Consider the following 18,168-nt stretch of genomic DNA (forward strand, 5'->3'; position numbering starts at 1 on the left):
GAGCGCTCTACCACTTGAGCTACAGCGCCACTTCCGGTTTTCTAGTGGTTTATTGGAGATAGGAGTCTCACGGTCTTTCCTGCCCGGGCTGGCTTTGAACCGCGATTCTCAGATCTCAGCCTCCTGAGTAGCTAGGATTACAGGCGTGAGCCACCGGCGCCCGGCAAGCTCCTACTACTTTAGTCACAGTTTCACTTCCTGTTTTTTGGTGGTTAATTGGAGATAACAGACTCTTATCAGCCTACAACTAGAAGAAGACAGATCCTCAGATCTGTCTCCTGAATAGCTAGGATTATATAGGCTTGAGCCACTGGTGCCCAGGGCAGCTCTTTTGCTTTTGCTTTTCAGAATAGGGCACACAGCCTGGGGCCAGTGGCTCACAACTATAATCCGAGCTACTCTGGAGGCCGAGGTCTATCGACCACAGTCCAAAGCTAGACCAGGCAGGAAAGTCTGAGACTTTTTTTTTTGGGGGGGGGGGCGGTCCGGTCGTGGGGCCTGAACTCTTGGCCTGGGCACTGTCCCTGAGCTCTTCAGCTCAAGGCTAGTGCTTTACCACTTGAGCCACAGTGCCACTTCTGGCTTTTTTTCTTTTTTGCTTATGTGGTGCTGAGAAATCGAACCCAGGGCCTCATGCATGCAAGGCAAAGGCTCTACCACTGAGCCACCTTCCCAGCCCCAGTCTGAGACTTTTATCTCGTTAACCACCAGAAAATCAGAAATGGTGCTATGGTTCAATGTAGTAGATTGCTAGCCTTGAGCAAAAAAGCTCAGGGACAGCCTCCAAGCCCCAAGTTTAGTCCCACATCAGCTTATAATAAAAACTACACTAACTTGGCCTTGTACTGAGATCCTACTACCCCTGCCTCCCAAGTATCTGAGACCACAGGCATTCATTACTATACTTAATCTCCCCCCTCCCCCCCACTTCCTGGTTTATCTGAATCTATGTTTTGTGCTCTAGATCCTCAAGTTTCTTTAGGATATGCTGTATCACTTCTTTTTCTTGAGATAGGGTCTTGTTATGTTCCCAAGCTGGCTAAGAGAAGTTTTTTGTTTGTTTGTTTTGGGTTTCTTTTTGGCCTGTTTGGAGCTTGAACTCTAGGTCTAGGTACTGTCCTCAAGCTTCTTTTTGCTCAAGGGTAGAACTCTACCACTTGATCCACAGTGTCACTTCTGGCTTATTCTGTTTATGGGGTACTGAGGAATCAAACCCAGAGCTTTGTGCATTCTAGGCAAGGACTCTACCACTAAACCACATTCTCAGCCAAGGCTTTTACCTCAGCTTCCCAAGTGCTGGGGTTACAAGTAGATCCAACCATGCCATTCTGATCTGTTGTAGGTCCACATGCTTCCTTTCCTTCCTCTAGCTGCCTCTGTTGGCTGGTTTTTTCCTATATCTAAGCAGGGTTATCTCTTCTATCTTAAGTTTAGATAATACCTTAAGTTCCAGTGCCTTCAATTTATGCTTCCAGTTCTCCTTTTCTCACCTTATACTCCTGCTTCATCTCACCCTGTCCACACTTTGACTCTTATCACCTCAGTAGAATTTTCTAGATGCTAAATAGAGTACTTCCTTGAATTTTCTGCAGTATTCAATGGTTATTTCCATTTTCTTGACACGTCTTTTGGCTTTTGTTGCATCTTGCTCAACTAATTTTTCTATATCTGGTGGTTATTCTCAAACTACTTTTTGCATGATAGTCTTTTTCCATTCCATTCATAATGTCATCTGCCTTTGTCCTTATTTGCTCCTTCTGTATCCAGGATATATACCTGAGACAGTTTTTTTTGTTTTGTTTTGTTTTTTGGCCAGTTGTGGGGCCTGAACTGGGCCTGGGTGCTATCCCTCAGCTCTTCAGCTCAAGGCTGGCTCTCTACCACTTGAGCCACAGCACTGCTTCAGCTTTTGCTGCTTATGTGGTGCTGAGGAATTGAACCTGGTCCTCATGCATGTGAGGCAATCACTCTACCACTAAGCTACCTTTCCAGCTCAGGTTTTTTTGTTTTTTTTTTTTTTTGGTCGGTCGTGGGGCTTGAACTCTGGGCCTGGGCGCTGTCCCTCAGCTCTTCAGCTCAAGGTGAGCGCTCTACCACTTGAGCTACAGTGCCACTTCCAGTTTTCTGGTGGTTTATTGGAGATAGTCTCACGGTCTCTCCTGCCCGGGCTGGCTTTGAACCATGATCCTCAGATCTCAGCCTCCTGAGTAGCTAGGATTACAGGCGTGAGCCACCAGCGCCCAGCCCAGCTCAGGTGTTTTTTGTGTTTTTTGTTTTTTTTTTTCAAATTATACTGAAGAATTAGTCCTAGACTCTCTTCTTTTTCTTGCATTTTTTGCTTAGTATCAATTAATTAGACAAGAGGATTTAATTTTGACATGTCCATAAATACTTACAATGTACCTTAATTAGATTTGCCTCTTCCATCACTCCTTATCAACTCCTCCTTCCCAAACCAATTCTGACAAGCTTCATTGTTCTAGTTTCACATACGCACATGAAGTATTTTGACCATGTTTGTTTCTTCCTCTTCTATTCCACCCACTTAACAAGATACTTTAAGCTGCACTGCCAATATGAGCTATAGGGGATTCTATACCAGATTCTGGAGTAAAAAGGGGGTTAGAGGAAGGAGATTCTCTCCAGCTCCTTATTGTGACATAGCGTACCTGATGTCTTCCTCCTATTGGCCTCCAGTGTGCTGCATCTTCTCTTTGCATTCTCTTTATTTTTTTATTTTTATTTTTTGTGAACATACTGTACAGAGGGGTTACAATTACATGGGCCAGATAATGAGTACATTTTTTATCAAGCATGGCAGCCTCCTCCTTTGTTTACCCTTTACATCCCTTCCCAGCCTCCCCCTGCCCCCCTGCATTCTACCTCTGTACATAGCATTTTGTTCAATGCTCTGGATGTTTTACTTTTGTATACTACTTATTATTTGTTTATTATTTACTTATTTATTATAATTTTTTTGGGGGGGGTAGGTCTGGTTGTGGGGCCTGAACTCTGGGCCTGGGCGCTGTCCCTCAGCTCTTCAGCTCAAGGCTAGCACTCTACCACTTGAGCCACAGTGCCACCTTCCGGCTTTTTTCTTTTTGCTTATGTGGTGCTGAGGAATTGAACCCAGGGCCTCAGGCATGCAAGGCAAGCGCTCTACCACTGAGTCACCTTCCCAGCCTAACTATAACTTATAAATTTTTAAAGTAAAATTTCTTGACCATCTGTACTCTTATCACAAACAGTTCCTTGTTATGGGAATTAGAATATATTGCATTTATTTTACATCTGTGTACCTTTCTAAATTTAAATTTATAATATCCTTGAGCATGTAAACTTATTTTTTGTGGTGCTGGTGTTTGATTCCAAGGTTGTTGCTCATTGTAGGCAAGCACTCTACCAGTGAGCTATACTTCAGACCAGAAACTGCCCTAAATATCTTTTTTTTTTTTTTTTTTTTTGCCAGTTCTGGGGCTTGAACTCAGGGCCTGGACATGTCCTTGAGAAGCTCAAGGCTAGCACTCTACCACTTGAGCCACAGCACCACTTCCAGCTTTTTCTGTGTATGTGGTACTGAGGAATTGAACCCAGGGTTTCATGAATACAAGACAAGCACTCTACCACTAAGCCACATTCCAGCCTTTCTCCCCTCTTCCTCCCGTCCCCAGGTCATAGGGCTTGAACTCTGGGCCTAGGTGCTGTCCCTCAGCTCTTCAGCTCAAGGCTAGCATTCTATCACTTGAGCCACAGCACCACTTCTAGTTTTCTGTTGCTTAATTAGAGATGAGTCCCATGGACTTTCTATTGAGGCTGGCTTTGAACTATGATCCTCAGATCTCAGCTTTCTGAGTAGCTAGGGTTATAGGCGTGAGTCACCAGCACCAGGCTCTGTCCTAAATATCTTTGATCTCTATAAGAAGGTACAGTACCTTTATATGGTGGGATTCAGTGAATGTTGAACTGAATTGAAATTGATCAAATAAGGTCACACCACAGCTCAGCTTTGACACAGAGTATATTTCTGTTAGGCTCTCATTGTGTTTTCTTTAAAACACAGATATTCCTTGTTCCCTTGAAAAAATAGCATTATTTTCATGAAGAAATAAAATGAAAAAATGGAGTCTGTGATCTAAGCAATGGGACTTGAAAAAACAAGTATTACTGAACTGAGAGAAAAGTTAAGAGTATGTAAATAAAGTCTGATCAGAGGAGGTTAATGCAAGGACTAGGAAGACCAACGGGATAAGACCTGGAAATTCACTATCAAGTAAAACTAGATCATGGAAACTGTGAGAGCCTAAAACAGTCCTGATACCTCCCAAAGCTTAGCTTATGTTTTCCCCCTCCCCCTCTCCTTAGGTGCTACAGAGCTTCAAGATAATGGACTATAGCCTCTTGATGTCAATCCACAACATAGATCATGCACAGCGAGAGCCAGTAAACAGTGAAACACAATACTCAGTTGATTCCCGAAGACCGGCTCCCCAGAAGGCTCTCTATTCCACAGCTATGGAATCCATCCAGGGCGAGGCTCGACGGGGTGGTACCATGGAGACTGAGGACCAGTGAGTGGGCTCTGATGCACGAGGGTGTCAGTCATAGGTCATAACATTTTTCCTCAAGAAAGGAACCATGCTCTGGAAAGGAGTAGCTTTGTTTTAGCAATTAGACCAGCTATATTAAGACTTCTAGGAGCCTTTGAATAAGCCTTTTGTTTGTGCTTGAGTTTTTATTTTTATTGACTTTTGAGGTGGTACTGGGGCTTTATGCACTTGCTGAGCTTTTTTTTTTTTTTTTTTTTTTTTGGGCCATTCCTGGGGCTTGAACTCGGGACCTGGGCACTATCCCTAAGCTCTTTCACTCAAGGCTAGCACTCTGCCACTTAAGCCACAGGGTCACTTCTGGTTTTCTGGTAATTAATTGGAGATTAGAGTCTCATGGACTTTCCTGCCCCAGGCTGGCTTTGAATGGAGATCCTCAGATCTCAGCCTCCTGAGTAGTTAGGTTGCCACCAGCAACCTGGCTTCTTGTTTTTTTTGGTCGGTCATGGGGCTTGAACTCTGGGCTTAGGCGCTGTCCCTCAGCTCTTCAGCTCAAAGCGAACACTCTACTGCTTGAGCCACAGCAGCATTCTGGTTTTTTAGTGGTTTATTGGAGATAAGAGTCTCACGGACTTTCCTTGCCCCGGGCTGGCTTTGAACCGTGATCCTCAGATCTCAGCCTTCTGAGTAGCTAGGATTACAGGCGTGAGCCACCGGTGCCCAGCCTTTTGTTTTTTTGTTTTTGTTATTGTTGGTTGTGGGACTTGAACTCTGGGCCTGGCTGCTGTCTCTTAGCTCTCAGCTCCAGGTGAGCGCTCTACCACTTGGCTACAGTGCCACTTCCAATTTTCTGGTGGTTACTTGGAGATAAGTCTCACAGACTTTCCTGCCCCGACTAGCTTTGAACTATGATCCTCAGATCTCAGCCTCCTGAGTAGCTAGGATTACAGACATGAGCTAGTGGTGCTAGCTTGTTCTTGTTTTTGACACAATCTCACTGATTTTCCTGGTCTCAATCTTGCTTTAGCCTCTGGAGTGCTGAGACCTCTTAAGTTCTGGGATTACTCCTGTGAATCACCGTACCCATTGAGTTCAGTTTTGGTGGTATTTGGGTTTAACTCAGCCTTGCTAGGCAAGTACACTACCACTTGAACCACAACTCACCTCACCCCTTGAATAAGCTATCTTAAGAATAAATAAGAGGGCTGGAGCCGGGCGCTGGTGGCTCACGCCTGTAATCCTAGCTACTCAGGAGGCTGAGATCTGAGGATCGCGGTTCAAAGCCAGCCCGGGCAGGAGAGACCGTGAGACTCCTATCTCCAATAAAACCACCAGAAAACCGGAAGTGGCGCTGTAGCTCAAGTGGTAGAGCGCTCGCCTTGAGCTGAAGAGCTAAGGGACAACGCCCAGGCCCAGAGTTCAAGCCCCACGACCGACAAAAAAAAAAAAAAATAAGAGGGCTGGGAAGGTGGCTCAGTGGTAGAGCGCTTGCCTTGCATGCATGAGGCCCTGGGTTCAATTCCTCAGCACCACATAAGCAAAAAGAAAAAAGCCAGAAGGTGGCGCTGTGGCTCAAGTGGTAGAGTGCTAGCCTTGAGCTGAAGAGCTGAGGGACAGCGTCCAGGCCCAGAGTTCAGGCCCCATGACCGGACCCCCCCCCCCCCCCAAAAAAAAAAAAAAAAAAAAGAATATAAAGAGCCAGGCACCGGTGGCTCACACCTGTAATCCTAGCTACTCAGGAGGCTAAGATCTAAGGATCATGGTTCAAAGCCAGCCTAGGCAAGAAAGTCCATGAGACCACTACCTCCAGTTAACCACCAGAAAACTGGAAGTGGCGCTCTGGCTCAAGCAGTAGAGTGCTTGCCTTGAGCTGAAGAGATGAGGGACATTACCCAAGCCCAGAGTTCAAGCCACAGGACTGACCAAAAAAAAAAAAAGAATATAAAGAGCCAGAGCTGGGAATGTAGTGGTAAAGTGTTTTCCTAGCATGCATGAAGCCCTGGGTTCGATTCCTCAGTACCACATAAACAGAAAAAGCCGGAAATGGCACTGTGGCTCAAGTGGTAGGATGCTAGTCTTGAGCAAAAGAAGCTCAGGAACAGTGCTCAGGCTTGAGTTCAAGACCCAGGACTGGCCGAAAAAAATTAAATAGCTAGTCACCAGTGGCTCATGCCTATAATCCTAGCTATTCAGACTCCTACCTCCAGAAGTGGATCTGGGGTTCAAAGTGTTAGAGCACTAGCCTTGATCACCAAAGCTCAGCATCAGCTCCCTATAAATTCAATCCCCAGTACCAGAATTTTATTTTATTTATTTTTGTCAGTCATAGGCCTGAACTCTGGGCCTGGGCGCTGTCCCTCAGCTCTTCTGCTCAAGACTAGTGCTCTACCACTTGAGCCACAGCACTATTTCTGTTTTTTTCTGCTTATGTGGTACTGAGGAATAGAACCCTGGTCCTCATGCATGCGAGGCAAGCACTCTACCACTGAGCCACCTTCCCAGCCCTGTTTTATTTTTTAGGTAGCTTGTAACATGACTTAATACTAAGAGTATTTAAATGAGCACAAATGAATCTTTAAGTGTTCTCAGACAGTTTCAAGTTAATTGGCGGAGTATTCCCTAAGTTTCTATGTAGGAATGATTGTAGAGTCTTGTTGGTAGAACCTAGGGTAGGAGAAGGTAGCAAAGAAATTGGAGAGAGGATTACAGTATGTATTCCCAAAAGGTTTCTAAGATTGGAAAGACAATCTCAATCTCTCAACACTTTGTGGAGAATGTCAGTTATGTTTCCATGTCTATATTTCATGTTCTGATTTTGACTCAAATTTAGAAGTCTGTACTTGCTAGCCAACAGATTTTCTGATTCTTACCTTTCTGTCTTCCCAGTATGGGTGGCATCCCTGCCCGGAATAATAAAGGGGAGAGGCTCCTCCTTTATATTGGCATCATTGATATTCTACAATCGTACAGGTGAGGTACATTTGGATCATAAATTAGGAGACAGAGTAGATACATATAACTACTCACATTGTTGTCGGGATAAATTTATTTCCTTGATTTTGCCTTTCTTGGCTCTCCTACCCCTAACTCTCCTGTGGAAAGCTGAGTCAGTGCTTGGAAGCATCAGGGTAGAACATGCCATCTGCCTGGCTCTGTGAAAAACCTGTGAGTTGATTCATGCATCACATTGGGATCAGCTGCAACAACAATGGCCTTTTCACAGAGAAAAAATAAAAGGATCACTGTGTTCTATAAAACATATTAACCTGTGGATCTAAGAAGCAACGAAGAGGGAGAAGTCAGAAATACTAGAGTCTCATTTTGTTCCTATAATATTTCAGACTGAACAAGACTTGAATTACTAACTCAGATAGCACCTAATTTTAGTTACCCTTTCCCAGGCTTGTCCATCTGCTCCTCCAGCTTTCATTTTATAATTAATATTATTTTTACTTTCGTTGTGCTCTGCTGGGAGACTGAACCCAGATTCTCATGTGTGCTAGCTAGGCAAGTGTTGTGCCACTGCATTGCCCATTTATGATGAATATTCTTGTCCCTGGGATGACAGGGACTTGTAAGCTCCATTTTCTCGTGGGAGAACAGTTGACTCAATTAGAGACAACGTTGGTCTCCATGTAGAACCTGCACAGTCTCCGTGTAGAACATGATTGCCAGCCTGTTCTTTGAAAGCCATATCCACAGTGGATATACTTTCCCAGCTATTGCCTTTCCTAGGTCTCTATTATTATTAACTATTAAGGCTATGCATTCAGAAACAATGTGTGATATGAATTTTCCTTGGCAGGTTCGTTAAGAAGTTGGAGCACTCTTGGAAAGCGCTGGTACATGATGGGGTGAGTGTAGCACACAACTAAAGTCCCCCCCCCCTCTCTCTTTTTGGCCAGTCTTGGGACTTGAACTCAGAGCCTAGGCACTGTCCCTGAGCCTCTTGGTGCTCAAGGAAAGCACTCTACCAGTTGAGCCACTTCCAGCTTTTTTTCTGAGTACTTTATTAGAGATAAGAGTCTGACAGACTTTCTTGTGTATGCTAGCTTCAAATCACTGGTCCCCCCAGATCTCAGCCTCCTAAGTAGCTAGGATTCTAGATGTGGCCACTGGTGCCCAGCTTGGGCTCTTCTCTTTTATTTCTGATTTGTCCCCTCAAGTTCTTCTACATTTTTGTTTTTGTTGTTGGTCATGGGGCTTGAAATCAGGGCCTGGTGGCTGTCCCTAAGCTTTTTCACTCAAGGCTTGCACTCTACAACTTTGAGCCATAGTGCCACTTGTGATTTTCTGGTGGTTAATTGGAGATGAGTCTTACAGACTTTCCTGCCCTGGATGGCTTTGAATCAAGATCCTTAGATCTGAGCCTCCTGAGTAGCTAGGATTACAGGTGTGAGCCACTGGTTCCTGGCCTTTTTTTTTTTTTTTTCCATTTTCTGGTTTTACCCTTCTGTTAGGGTTAAAGCCTAGGGTAACATGATCCTTTGGTTCTAAATCCTCTTGCTGATTCCTCTCTCTTTAACTCTGGAGCCATCTCTTCTTTTTTACAGGACACTGTGTCAGTGCATCGTCCTGGCTTCTATGCTGAACGGTTCCAGCGCTTCATGTGCAACACAGTGTTCAAGAAGATCCCCTGTAAGTGGCTTCTACCAGATGACCTCCCCTCCCTCAGTGACTCCTTTACCCCAGAGATGGGGGGCAGGACACTTCTGTCAGGGAACTACAAAGGCCAGAGGCCTCTACTGTTCTACCTGCATCCTGTGAGAGCTGCTTTTCATCCTTATGTCAGTCACTCTGTCTATCCCAGTTGTTTCTGAGTTGCTGTTTTCCCCTGGCTCTCCCTACATGTATCATTGAGGTGAGGGCCATTTCTGGGGAATTGGTTGGATTGAGGGGGGAAAACGTATAGTTGTGAATAGAATATACACCCCATATTGAGTTAGACAGAGCCACAGACTTCTATGTCTAGAGATAGACAAGGTTGTTATCTACCAGTCTTTTTAATTTCTAGCCATGTCTCAGGTAGCAAGCAATTTCAGATTAGTTCAGGTGGATGAAGCATTACTAATTTTTCCTACGTCTTTTCCTTCAACTTAGTTTGGAAGTGCTAGTATTCTTTTCCTCAAACCTTCTGTGCTTTTGACATTGGCATCTTCTAGCTCTTCCTTTTCTCCTCACATTATTGGCAGCAGCAGTCCTTTAGGGAGGCAAAGACTACCTAGGCATGCCACATTCTTTACAGGCATGGAAAAATCCTCTTATATGTTTGTGTGTGTGTGTGTGTGTGTGTGTGTGTGTGTGTGTGTGTGTGTGTGTGTGTGTGTGTGTGTGTGTGTGTGTGTGTGTGTGTGTGTGTGTGTGTGTGTGTGCGTGCGTGCGCGCGCGCATATGAGCATGCTTGAGCTCAGGGCCTTTTTTTTTTTTTTTTTTTTGGTCGTGGGGCTTGAACTCTGGGCCTGAGCGCTGTCCCTCCGCTCTTTGAGCTCAGGGCCTTGTACTCTCCCTTATGTTTTTTTACACATGGTTACTATTTTGTGTTTTCAAAGTGACATTTTCTAAGTATAAATAACATAGTGCTGTGTGCATAAATACTTTAGAGAATGTAGAATGACAGGGTCATCTTTGTTAGATTTTACTTGGGGATACTATTAAAAAGCCAGGAAGTATGGAATAGAGGACATCTCTCATTGGTTGAAGCAAAGCTATGAAGGGTTGCATATGGGAGGCAGGGGAGGGATATGTGTTACTCTTCCTGTAGGTTTTTCTGCTGCTTTCCAAAGTGAAGAGGACCCCTGCTCTGAATAGTACGTTGTAGAGCTTATCTTTGTTGACATTAACCTCTCTTCCTGCTCTGCTTCAGAAGAACAACTTTGGGTCTGTGTTGGGGCACTAGCAGTTTGTATCTATGTCTTGGTGATGGTTTCTGAAGTGGGTGCTAAGTAGGCTCTCTCTTTCCCTTTTGAAGTGAAGCCCTCTCCTTCCAAAAAGTTTCGGTCTGGCTCATCTTTCTCTCGGCGAGCAGGCCCCAGCGGCAACTCCTGCATTACTTTCCAGTCATCGGTCTCTGGGGAACACAAAGCACAAGTGACAACAAAGGCGGAAGTGGAGCCAGGTCAGCGCCAGGGCTGGGGTCCCCATGTGATTGGGCACTCCCCTCCTCCCTCCTGAGTCCTCATCTTCTCTGAACAGTACCTCTACTCCCCATTTCTATCCAGGAAAAGTCCAGTTGCTACATAGCTTCCCCCTGTATTTCCCTGATCCCATTACATCTTTTTCCATTTATTCATGTTCTTCCCCGTTTTCCTTTCCAGATGTCTCCCTCGGCCGTCCTGATGTCTTACCTCAGACTCTATCTTTGGAGGGAGTCATTGAGGAGTCACCCAGTGTCTCAGCTGTAACTGCAGAGCCTTTTCAAGTACTAAATACAAGGTTAGTTCCTTGGCCCTTTTTCATATACTCTTCTGTCTCTTCACATCCTTGGGAGCTTTGAGACTCTTTACTGTTTTTCAAGGGTTTACTTGTTTGTGCTCAATAGTAGATTGTGCTCAATAGTAGATTTGTGCAGAGATTTTTGTGTTTGTGTGCCCCTACCTACTGGAGCTTGAACTTGGGACCTGGAGGCTTGGTGCTTTTCCTTAGTGTTTTTTGCTTGAGGCTAGAGCTCTACTACTTTGAGCCACAGCACTACTACTGACTTTTGGGTGGTTAATTGGAGATAGTCTCACAGACTTCCTTAGTCTCCTGAGTAGCTAGGATTATAAGTGTGAATCATTTGTGCCTGGCCCCCCTGGGAGTTCAAAGTGGGCCAATATAGCCAGGTGCCCATGGCTTGTGCCTGTAATCCTAGTTCCTCAGGAAGCTGAAATCGGAGTTTAAAGCCAGCCTGGCAGAAAAGTCTGTGAGTCTCTTTCCTCCCATTAACCACCAGAAAACTGGAAGTTGTACTGTGGCTCAGACTGGGTAGACCACTAGCCTTGAGCATAAAATCTCAGGGACAGTGCCCAGGCCCTAAGTTCAAGCCCCACAACCACCACCACCACCAACAAAAACAACAATAAACAGCAGGGAGGGGGGAGAAGGGTGCAATAAAGATGGTGACTTAACTTTGCTACCTAGTGTATTATTTTATCATAGTAAATTAATTTCTGTAGGTCAGGAATCTAGGTGCAGCCTACCTGGATCTTCTGGCTCAAGGTTTCTCATGAGGTCGAGTTAAGTTGTTGCCAGGGCTAGACTCTTATCTAAAGTTTCCAATGGAAGGATTTGCTTCTAAGCCCATTTATATAGTTGCTGAAAGTCTTAATTCCTTGCTGGCTGGGGACTGGAAGCCTCCCTCAGTTCTTTGCTATATGAATCTCTCCACAGGGCAGCTCAAAGTATGGCAACTAGCTTCTCTCACAGTGCAAGAGAGCACATGCCTAATTGCAGATATGATAGCATATTATTACCTATGCTACATTCTACTCATTAATGCAACTCATACTCAAGAGGAAGGATTACACAGGCTGTCAGTACTAGCTCCAGGGGTCATTGGAAGCTGTCTTAGATCTGTCGTTCCCCCCCCCCCCCAACTTCCTATCACAGTCTGCCCCTAACCCGAAGCAACACACATCTCTTTGTGCAGAATATATATACTTCCTTCCAGACTCTGGAGAAAATACTATTCCATTATGGTACTGGGACCAGACCACATCCGGGTATTTTTTGTTTTTTTGTTTTTTTGCCAGTCCTGGGGCTTGAATTCAGGGCCTTAGCACTGCCTCAGAGCTTCTTTTGCTTCAGGCTAGCACTCTACCACTTGAGCCATAAGCACTACTTTTGGCTCTTTCTGTTTATGTGGTACTGAGGAATCGAACCCAGGGCTTCGTGCATGCTGGGCAAGCACTCTACCACTGTCACATTCCCAGCCACATCCAGGTTTTGAATGAGTTGTCCAAGTATATTCCTTAAGCACAGTTCCTCAAGTATAGTTCCTCTCAGTCTGTGGACCTTTGAAACTAAAAGACAAATCTTCCCAGGCACTTATCTTACTGTGGTAGAGCAGGCCTTAAATGACCACTATATACATTCTTATGTAAAAAGAGAATTCCAAGAATGAGGGTGTTGCTCAGTGGTAGAGCACTTGCCTAACATACCTACTGCCCATAGTCCTAGATACTCAGGAGGCTGAGATCTGAGGATCACAATTTGAAGCCAGCTTTGGCAGGAAAGTCTGAGACTCTGTCTCTGATTAACCACCATAAAACCAGAAGTAGTACTGTGGCTCAAGTAGTAGAGCAGTAGCCTTGAGGCCTTGAGCAAAAAAGGCTCAGGGACAGTGCCCAGGCCCTGAATGTGTGTTTGTGCACACACATACATCTGCTCATGCACGTGTGCGCACACACGTATCTTTTTAGGAAGTCCTAAACTTTTTGGAGACCCTATTTCTCAGAGGATCTATGTAATATATCTTTCACAACTTCAGATGACTTGTATTCCTTGACTTTTTTTCATTTTTCTTTTATTTGAGGGAGATGGGGATGGAATCCAGGACCTCATACCTGCTAAGCAAGCATTCTTTCACTGAGTTAATTCCACCCCCCTCCCCAGTCATTTTGAACAGTTTTTTGATATAACTAAATAGCATTCTAAAGCATCACCTTTTCTTTCTCTGAGGTCTTAATAGAGTGTTAAAACTCATAACTTGCTTCATCTTCAAACATTTTCTAGATTGGACCTTTGTTCAAAAGCCATTAGGGGCAGGTAGAGGAGTCAAATGATAGAGCACCAAAGCCCCTGGATTCATCCCCGGTGCTAAAAAGAAGAGGAAACCAGTTGTGATCTCGAGGACTTGCCTTGGCAATCTGGTTAGCTAGACCACCCACTGCATAAGGCAAATATTCCGCCTTTCACATGATTGCAGATGACATTGTTGCTAGTTTTTGTGCCACTAAGATTTTTCTCACTTAACCCTTAAGCCCTCCCTGGAAACCCTTTAAGTCCAAAATTCTACATATAGCATATTCAAGATACTTGAAGATGTCACTAAAGTTCTCAAAGCTCCTTCCCACTCCTCTCTTCAAAAGCTATTCCTACCTTTATTGAGGTGTCAGACATTGAATTCAGAACCTCCCACTTGTTAGACAAGTGTTCTACTACTGAGCTTCATCTTCTACCACCTACATTTTAGGTGTTTGTTATAGCAGTACCCCACTTTCACATACAAAAATTTATATTACTAAAAAGTTTTTTTTCTTTTTTTTTTTTTGTATTGCTGCTGGGCATGTGGCTCATGCCCATAATCCTAGCTACTCAGGATGCTAAGATCTGAGGATCAATGTGTAAAGCCAGCCCAGACAGGAAAGTTCGTGAGACTCATCTCCAAAAAAGCTGGGAGATGGGGCTCGGAAGGTGGCTCAGTGGTAGAGCGCTTGCCTTGCATGCCTGAGGCCCTGGGTTCGATTCCTCAGCACCACATAAGCAAAAAGAAAAAAGCCGGAAGTGGCGCTGTAGCTCAAGTGGTAGAGCGCTAGCCTTGAGCTGAAGAGCTGAGGGACAGCGCCCAGGCCCAGAGTTCAGGCCCCACAACCGGACCCAAAAACAAACAAACAAAAAAGTTGGGAGCTGTGGCTCACATGGTAGAGTGCTAACCTTGAACAACAAAGCTCAGGGACAGTGCTCAGGACCTGAGTTCAATCCCCAGAACCAGTACCAAAAAAAAAAAATTTTTTTTTTATTGCCTAATAAGTTATTAGTAAGATATCATAAAATTCAGTAGTTGAAGTCGGGCACTGTGGCTCACACTTTAATCCTAGCTACTTAGGAGGCTGAGATCTGAGGTTCATGGTTCAAAGCTAGCCAGGGCAGGAAAGTCCGTGAAACTTATCTCCAATAAACCACTCAGAAAACCGGAAGTGGATCAGTGGCTCAAGTGTAGAGTGCTCGCCTTGAGCTGAAGAGCTGAGGGACAGTTTCTGGGCCCAGAGTTCAAGCCCCACAACCGACCAAAAAGAAAAAAAAATTGAGTAGTTGAAGATAACAAACACTATTTCCAGTTTTCTGTGGCTCAACAGTCCAAGAGTCTAGGGTAGCCAGGCGCTGGTGGCTCACGCCTTTAATCCTAGCTACTTAGGAGGCTGAGATCTGAGGATTGCGGTTCAAAGCCAGCCTGGGCAGGAAACTCTGTCAGACTCTTATCTCCAATAAACCACTAGAAAACCAGAAGTGGCCTTGTGGCTCAGGGACACAGTGCCCAAGCCCAGAGTTCAAGCCCCACAACTGACAAAAAAAAAGTCTAGGACATGGCTTCACTAGATGTTATTGTCTCAGGGTCTCTCCAGAAGATAGCAATTTTCCAGGGCAGTAGTCTCACTTGGAAATTTGCCTAGGGCTGGGGTGTTCAGTGTAACTAAGTGGTACAGGATGCCTGGTTGGCACTCAAGTGGCCCTGGGCTCCATCCCTGTGCCCACTGGAGGGAGTGGGGGGAGAGAGCAGAAGGGAAAGAGGAAAGTTTGGGAGAAGATGATCAGCTTCCAAGCTCACTTACATGATAAGTTGTCAGGATTCATTTCCATGAAGGCTGTTGGATTGAGGGCTCCGCTCCTCACTGGCTTGCTATTGGCCAGTGATACTCTCTCAGTTCCTTGTCATAGTGTCCTATCTGGAGGGCAGCTCACAACATGGCAGTAGCTTCTCTCAGCAAACAGGCAAAAAGAACATATGACCAAAGAGAAAGCTACAACCTTTTTGTAATCTTAACTTCAGAATTGACATTTCTGTTATCATTGAAAGCAAAGCCACTTTCGAAACTGCTTTCCACACCTGGGGATTGAAGACAGAATAGCAAAGCGCTAGCACTAACGAAAACACTTACTTGGCTCAAAGTGGTAGAACACTAGCCTTAAAAAGTGGTGCTGTGACTCAAGTAGTAGAATGTTAGCCTTGAGCTGAAGAGCTCAGGGATAGCGCCCAGGCCCAGAGTTCAAGACCCACAACTGACAAAAAAGAAAAGAAACCACTTACTCAAAATAATGCGCTTCTGATTCTAGTAACTTCTAAGCTGCTTCTTTCTGAATCTTGAGTTAATTCTGAAGTAAAATATAAAGAAGCATTCTGAGATTTGACCTCAAGTAGAGTCTTGTTATCTTCTAATCTTCTTCCTCTCTCCTTTTCTTCTGTTAGTACAACCTTGGAAAAGCTTGAAATTACAGAGCCAGAGTTGACCCATGTAAGTGTCTGGGACTTAGGGGAGGTGAATTCTTTGAAGGGTATAAAATGGATCACCAGTGGGATGGAGCAAGAAAGTAGAGCATTTAAGTGCCTCTTGAATCTTGCTTTTTAAAAATTGTGTTTTGGTGCTTCGTACTTAGAATCTGAGACGAAAATAAACAAAAAGTGTCTTAGCAGCCAGGTTGAAATTAACTTGAATTCTATTCCTGTCTCCTTATTTTATATTCTGCTTACTTAACTTTATACTCTTTCTCTTTTTAGTGAGCAGCAAACCTTGGAAGACCCAAAACAAGATTCTACTGTCTCTGTGATCCCAAGATGTCAGCCCTTGCCCCAGGAATGCTGAATTTTCTTCTTTTCTTGGTCATCAAAAAAAGGAGTAGAAATTGGAGGCTAAGGGAGCTTTCCATCTCCTTTTAAAAGAAGAGTCTCGTTCCCCCTCCCTTCCTCTGAGTGGGCAGTAGTGCCTTGGACAGCTGAGGACAGCGGCATCTCCCCCGCTCCAGAGTTGGGGGACACAAATTTTCAGATGGCTAGCCCTGGCTTCCACATTGATTTTTTTTTTTCAAGTCCCCATTTTTCACGTTGGAAGTGGGGTTGCTGGACTTTGATTCTACCAGGAGCTGGACTCTTAATTTCCTCAGGACAGACTGGCCACCACATTATTCCCACCCTTAGCTCTTCCTTTCTGATCCTTAGAGGAAGACCCCTGTAATTTTTGTAAATTTTTTTGGGGGGAATTAATGGTATTTAAACCACCTCCCAACCTTTTTTAGTTTTCCTTAATAAAGGAAAAGAACAGCACACAGCACAATTTCAAGCCAGTTTCAGATAAAACTCCAGAAGTGTCAAAAGAGGTGCCTCTTGGTATGCAGAATTCCTACAGAGAAATGGAAGGCAGTGATTGTTCTGTCAGCAGCGGCTCCTTGTAACTTCTCTTTTGATGAGTTTTTAAGGCCGAAAGAATGGAGCAAAAGAGACATGAGTTTTCTCTCCCTTTGTATTAAAACAGTGGGGCAGCCATGGGGCTAGGAGATGAAAGCCCTTCTTAAGAAGAACCCTCCTCACTGCCAGGCCATAATGATTAGTACTATTTTGCAGTTTGAAATGTATTCTGATTCTTTTTCTAAATATGAAGACCTAGCAAATGAATTTTTGACTATTCTCCAAAGGAGATTTCTTCTTTGTTCTTCCCGTTTTTTCCAACAGTGTTCCGTTCTCCATGGAGCTAAGGTGGAGGGAGACACGTGCGTCTGTTGAACAAGCAGTCTATATCTCTGAGGATAGAGAATATTCTCTTAAACTCATGGGGAGCAGCAGACTTTTGCCTTGGTGAGGTCATCACTGTGTCAAATGGCTGCCCCTCTTGTTGCAGGGAACTTGGAAACGGGGCTGATAAACCCTCCCCTCCCCATGTCTGAGAGTTGTGGTTGTCCATCTCTTGTTTGATCCGCCACTCTTGTCAGGGGAAGAAGGGGGCGTGGTGTCTCAGGCAGATTGTTGAAGTCACACACTACTATCTCTTCTCCATCCTACCCTACCTTGATAGTAGGCTAGCCCATACCCAAGTAACTGTCTATATTAGACACCCCCAGCCAGTTTTTGGCTGCCTGTCTTTGTTGCCATGTTCTTTTTTACAAGAAGGAAAGAAACAGTTCTTGCTATTTTTTTCATGATTTACTATTTATGATGTATTTATGTGTTTTATTCAGGACAGAGTTCTGTAAGGGGTGGGAGGGACTAAGTCTTAGGGAAAGGAATGGGGACTCGACATTTTTATGAAGTGTTACTATTTGCCTCTACTTTGTATTGTTCAGAAATGGCAAATGCAATATAAAAGTAATAAATATAAATATCTGGTTTTAATGTATACACTTTGATCTGTTATTTAGACCTTTTTTTAATTTATTTTTTAATGTTGGGGATTGAATCCAGTATCCAGCACATCTGCTCTATGGTGGAGGTATACCCCCCAGTTTTCTTTGGACCTTTTTCATATTGCGTCTGCTCCAGCGTTCTCCACCATCTAACCTTACTGTTATTCAAGTTGCTATAAACAGAATGCTTCATGTTTTCCAGTTCTTTCACTCCAGCTTCAGTCTAACTACAGCCAAGAGAAATGGCTTCATCCCTGTTTTCCAGCCACCTCACAAGTTAAATCTAACAAGGAAAAGCTGTTACAGCATAAATTGCAATCCAGTTTAACTGAAGGATCTGGAGATCTGAAGCTCAGCTTACTCAGGTGCATAGGAAAGAAGAGGAATTGAGGAGAGCAAGCCTCATGTCAGTTGACCCTAGGATTCCCTGCCTTCTGAGCAGGCCCTAGGGTGTCACTCAGAAAATCATCCATACTGCCTCCTCTCTTTGTTGTGTTTCGCTCTTGAGTCAGCAGGGCTGGAGGTAGTAGGGTTT

The 18,168-nt window shown here is 44.4% G+C and overlaps 1 protein-coding gene across 5 annotated transcripts in view; it reads left to right on the forward strand.

Annotated features, from left to right (window-relative positions):
- Window positions 1-17,626, forward strand: part of LOC138821547 (phosphatidylinositol 4-phosphate 5-kinase type-1 alpha) — a 52,249-nt gene extending 34,623 nt beyond the window's left edge. For all 5 annotated transcript variants that reach the window (XM_070013889.1, XM_070013890.1, XM_070013891.1 and 2 more), the window contains 8 exons: window positions 4,363-4,568; window positions 7,431-7,514; window positions 8,350-8,398; window positions 9,098-9,182; window positions 10,513-10,659; window positions 10,859-10,976; window positions 15,709-15,754; window positions 16,018-17,626. In XM_070013889.1, the coding sequence (XP_069869990.1) occupies window positions 4,363-4,568; window positions 7,431-7,514; window positions 8,350-8,398; window positions 9,098-9,182; window positions 10,513-10,659; window positions 10,859-10,976; window positions 15,709-15,754; window positions 16,018-16,020 (738 nt within the window). In that variant the 3' untranslated portion in view covers window positions 16,021-17,626. The remainder of the gene's footprint in view (window positions 1-4,362; window positions 4,569-7,430; window positions 7,515-8,349; window positions 8,399-9,097; window positions 9,183-10,512; window positions 10,660-10,858; window positions 10,977-15,708; window positions 15,755-16,017) is intronic.
- Window positions 17,627-18,168: the final 542 nt, after the last annotated feature.

Source organism: Dipodomys merriami, unplaced genomic scaffold (genome assembly GCF_024711535.1).
Source record: "Dipodomys merriami isolate MVZ:Mamm:240054 unplaced genomic scaffold, mDipMer1.0.p SCAF_92, whole genome shotgun sequence".
Taxonomy (NCBI): domain Eukaryota; kingdom Metazoa; phylum Chordata; class Mammalia; order Rodentia; family Heteromyidae; genus Dipodomys; species Dipodomys merriami.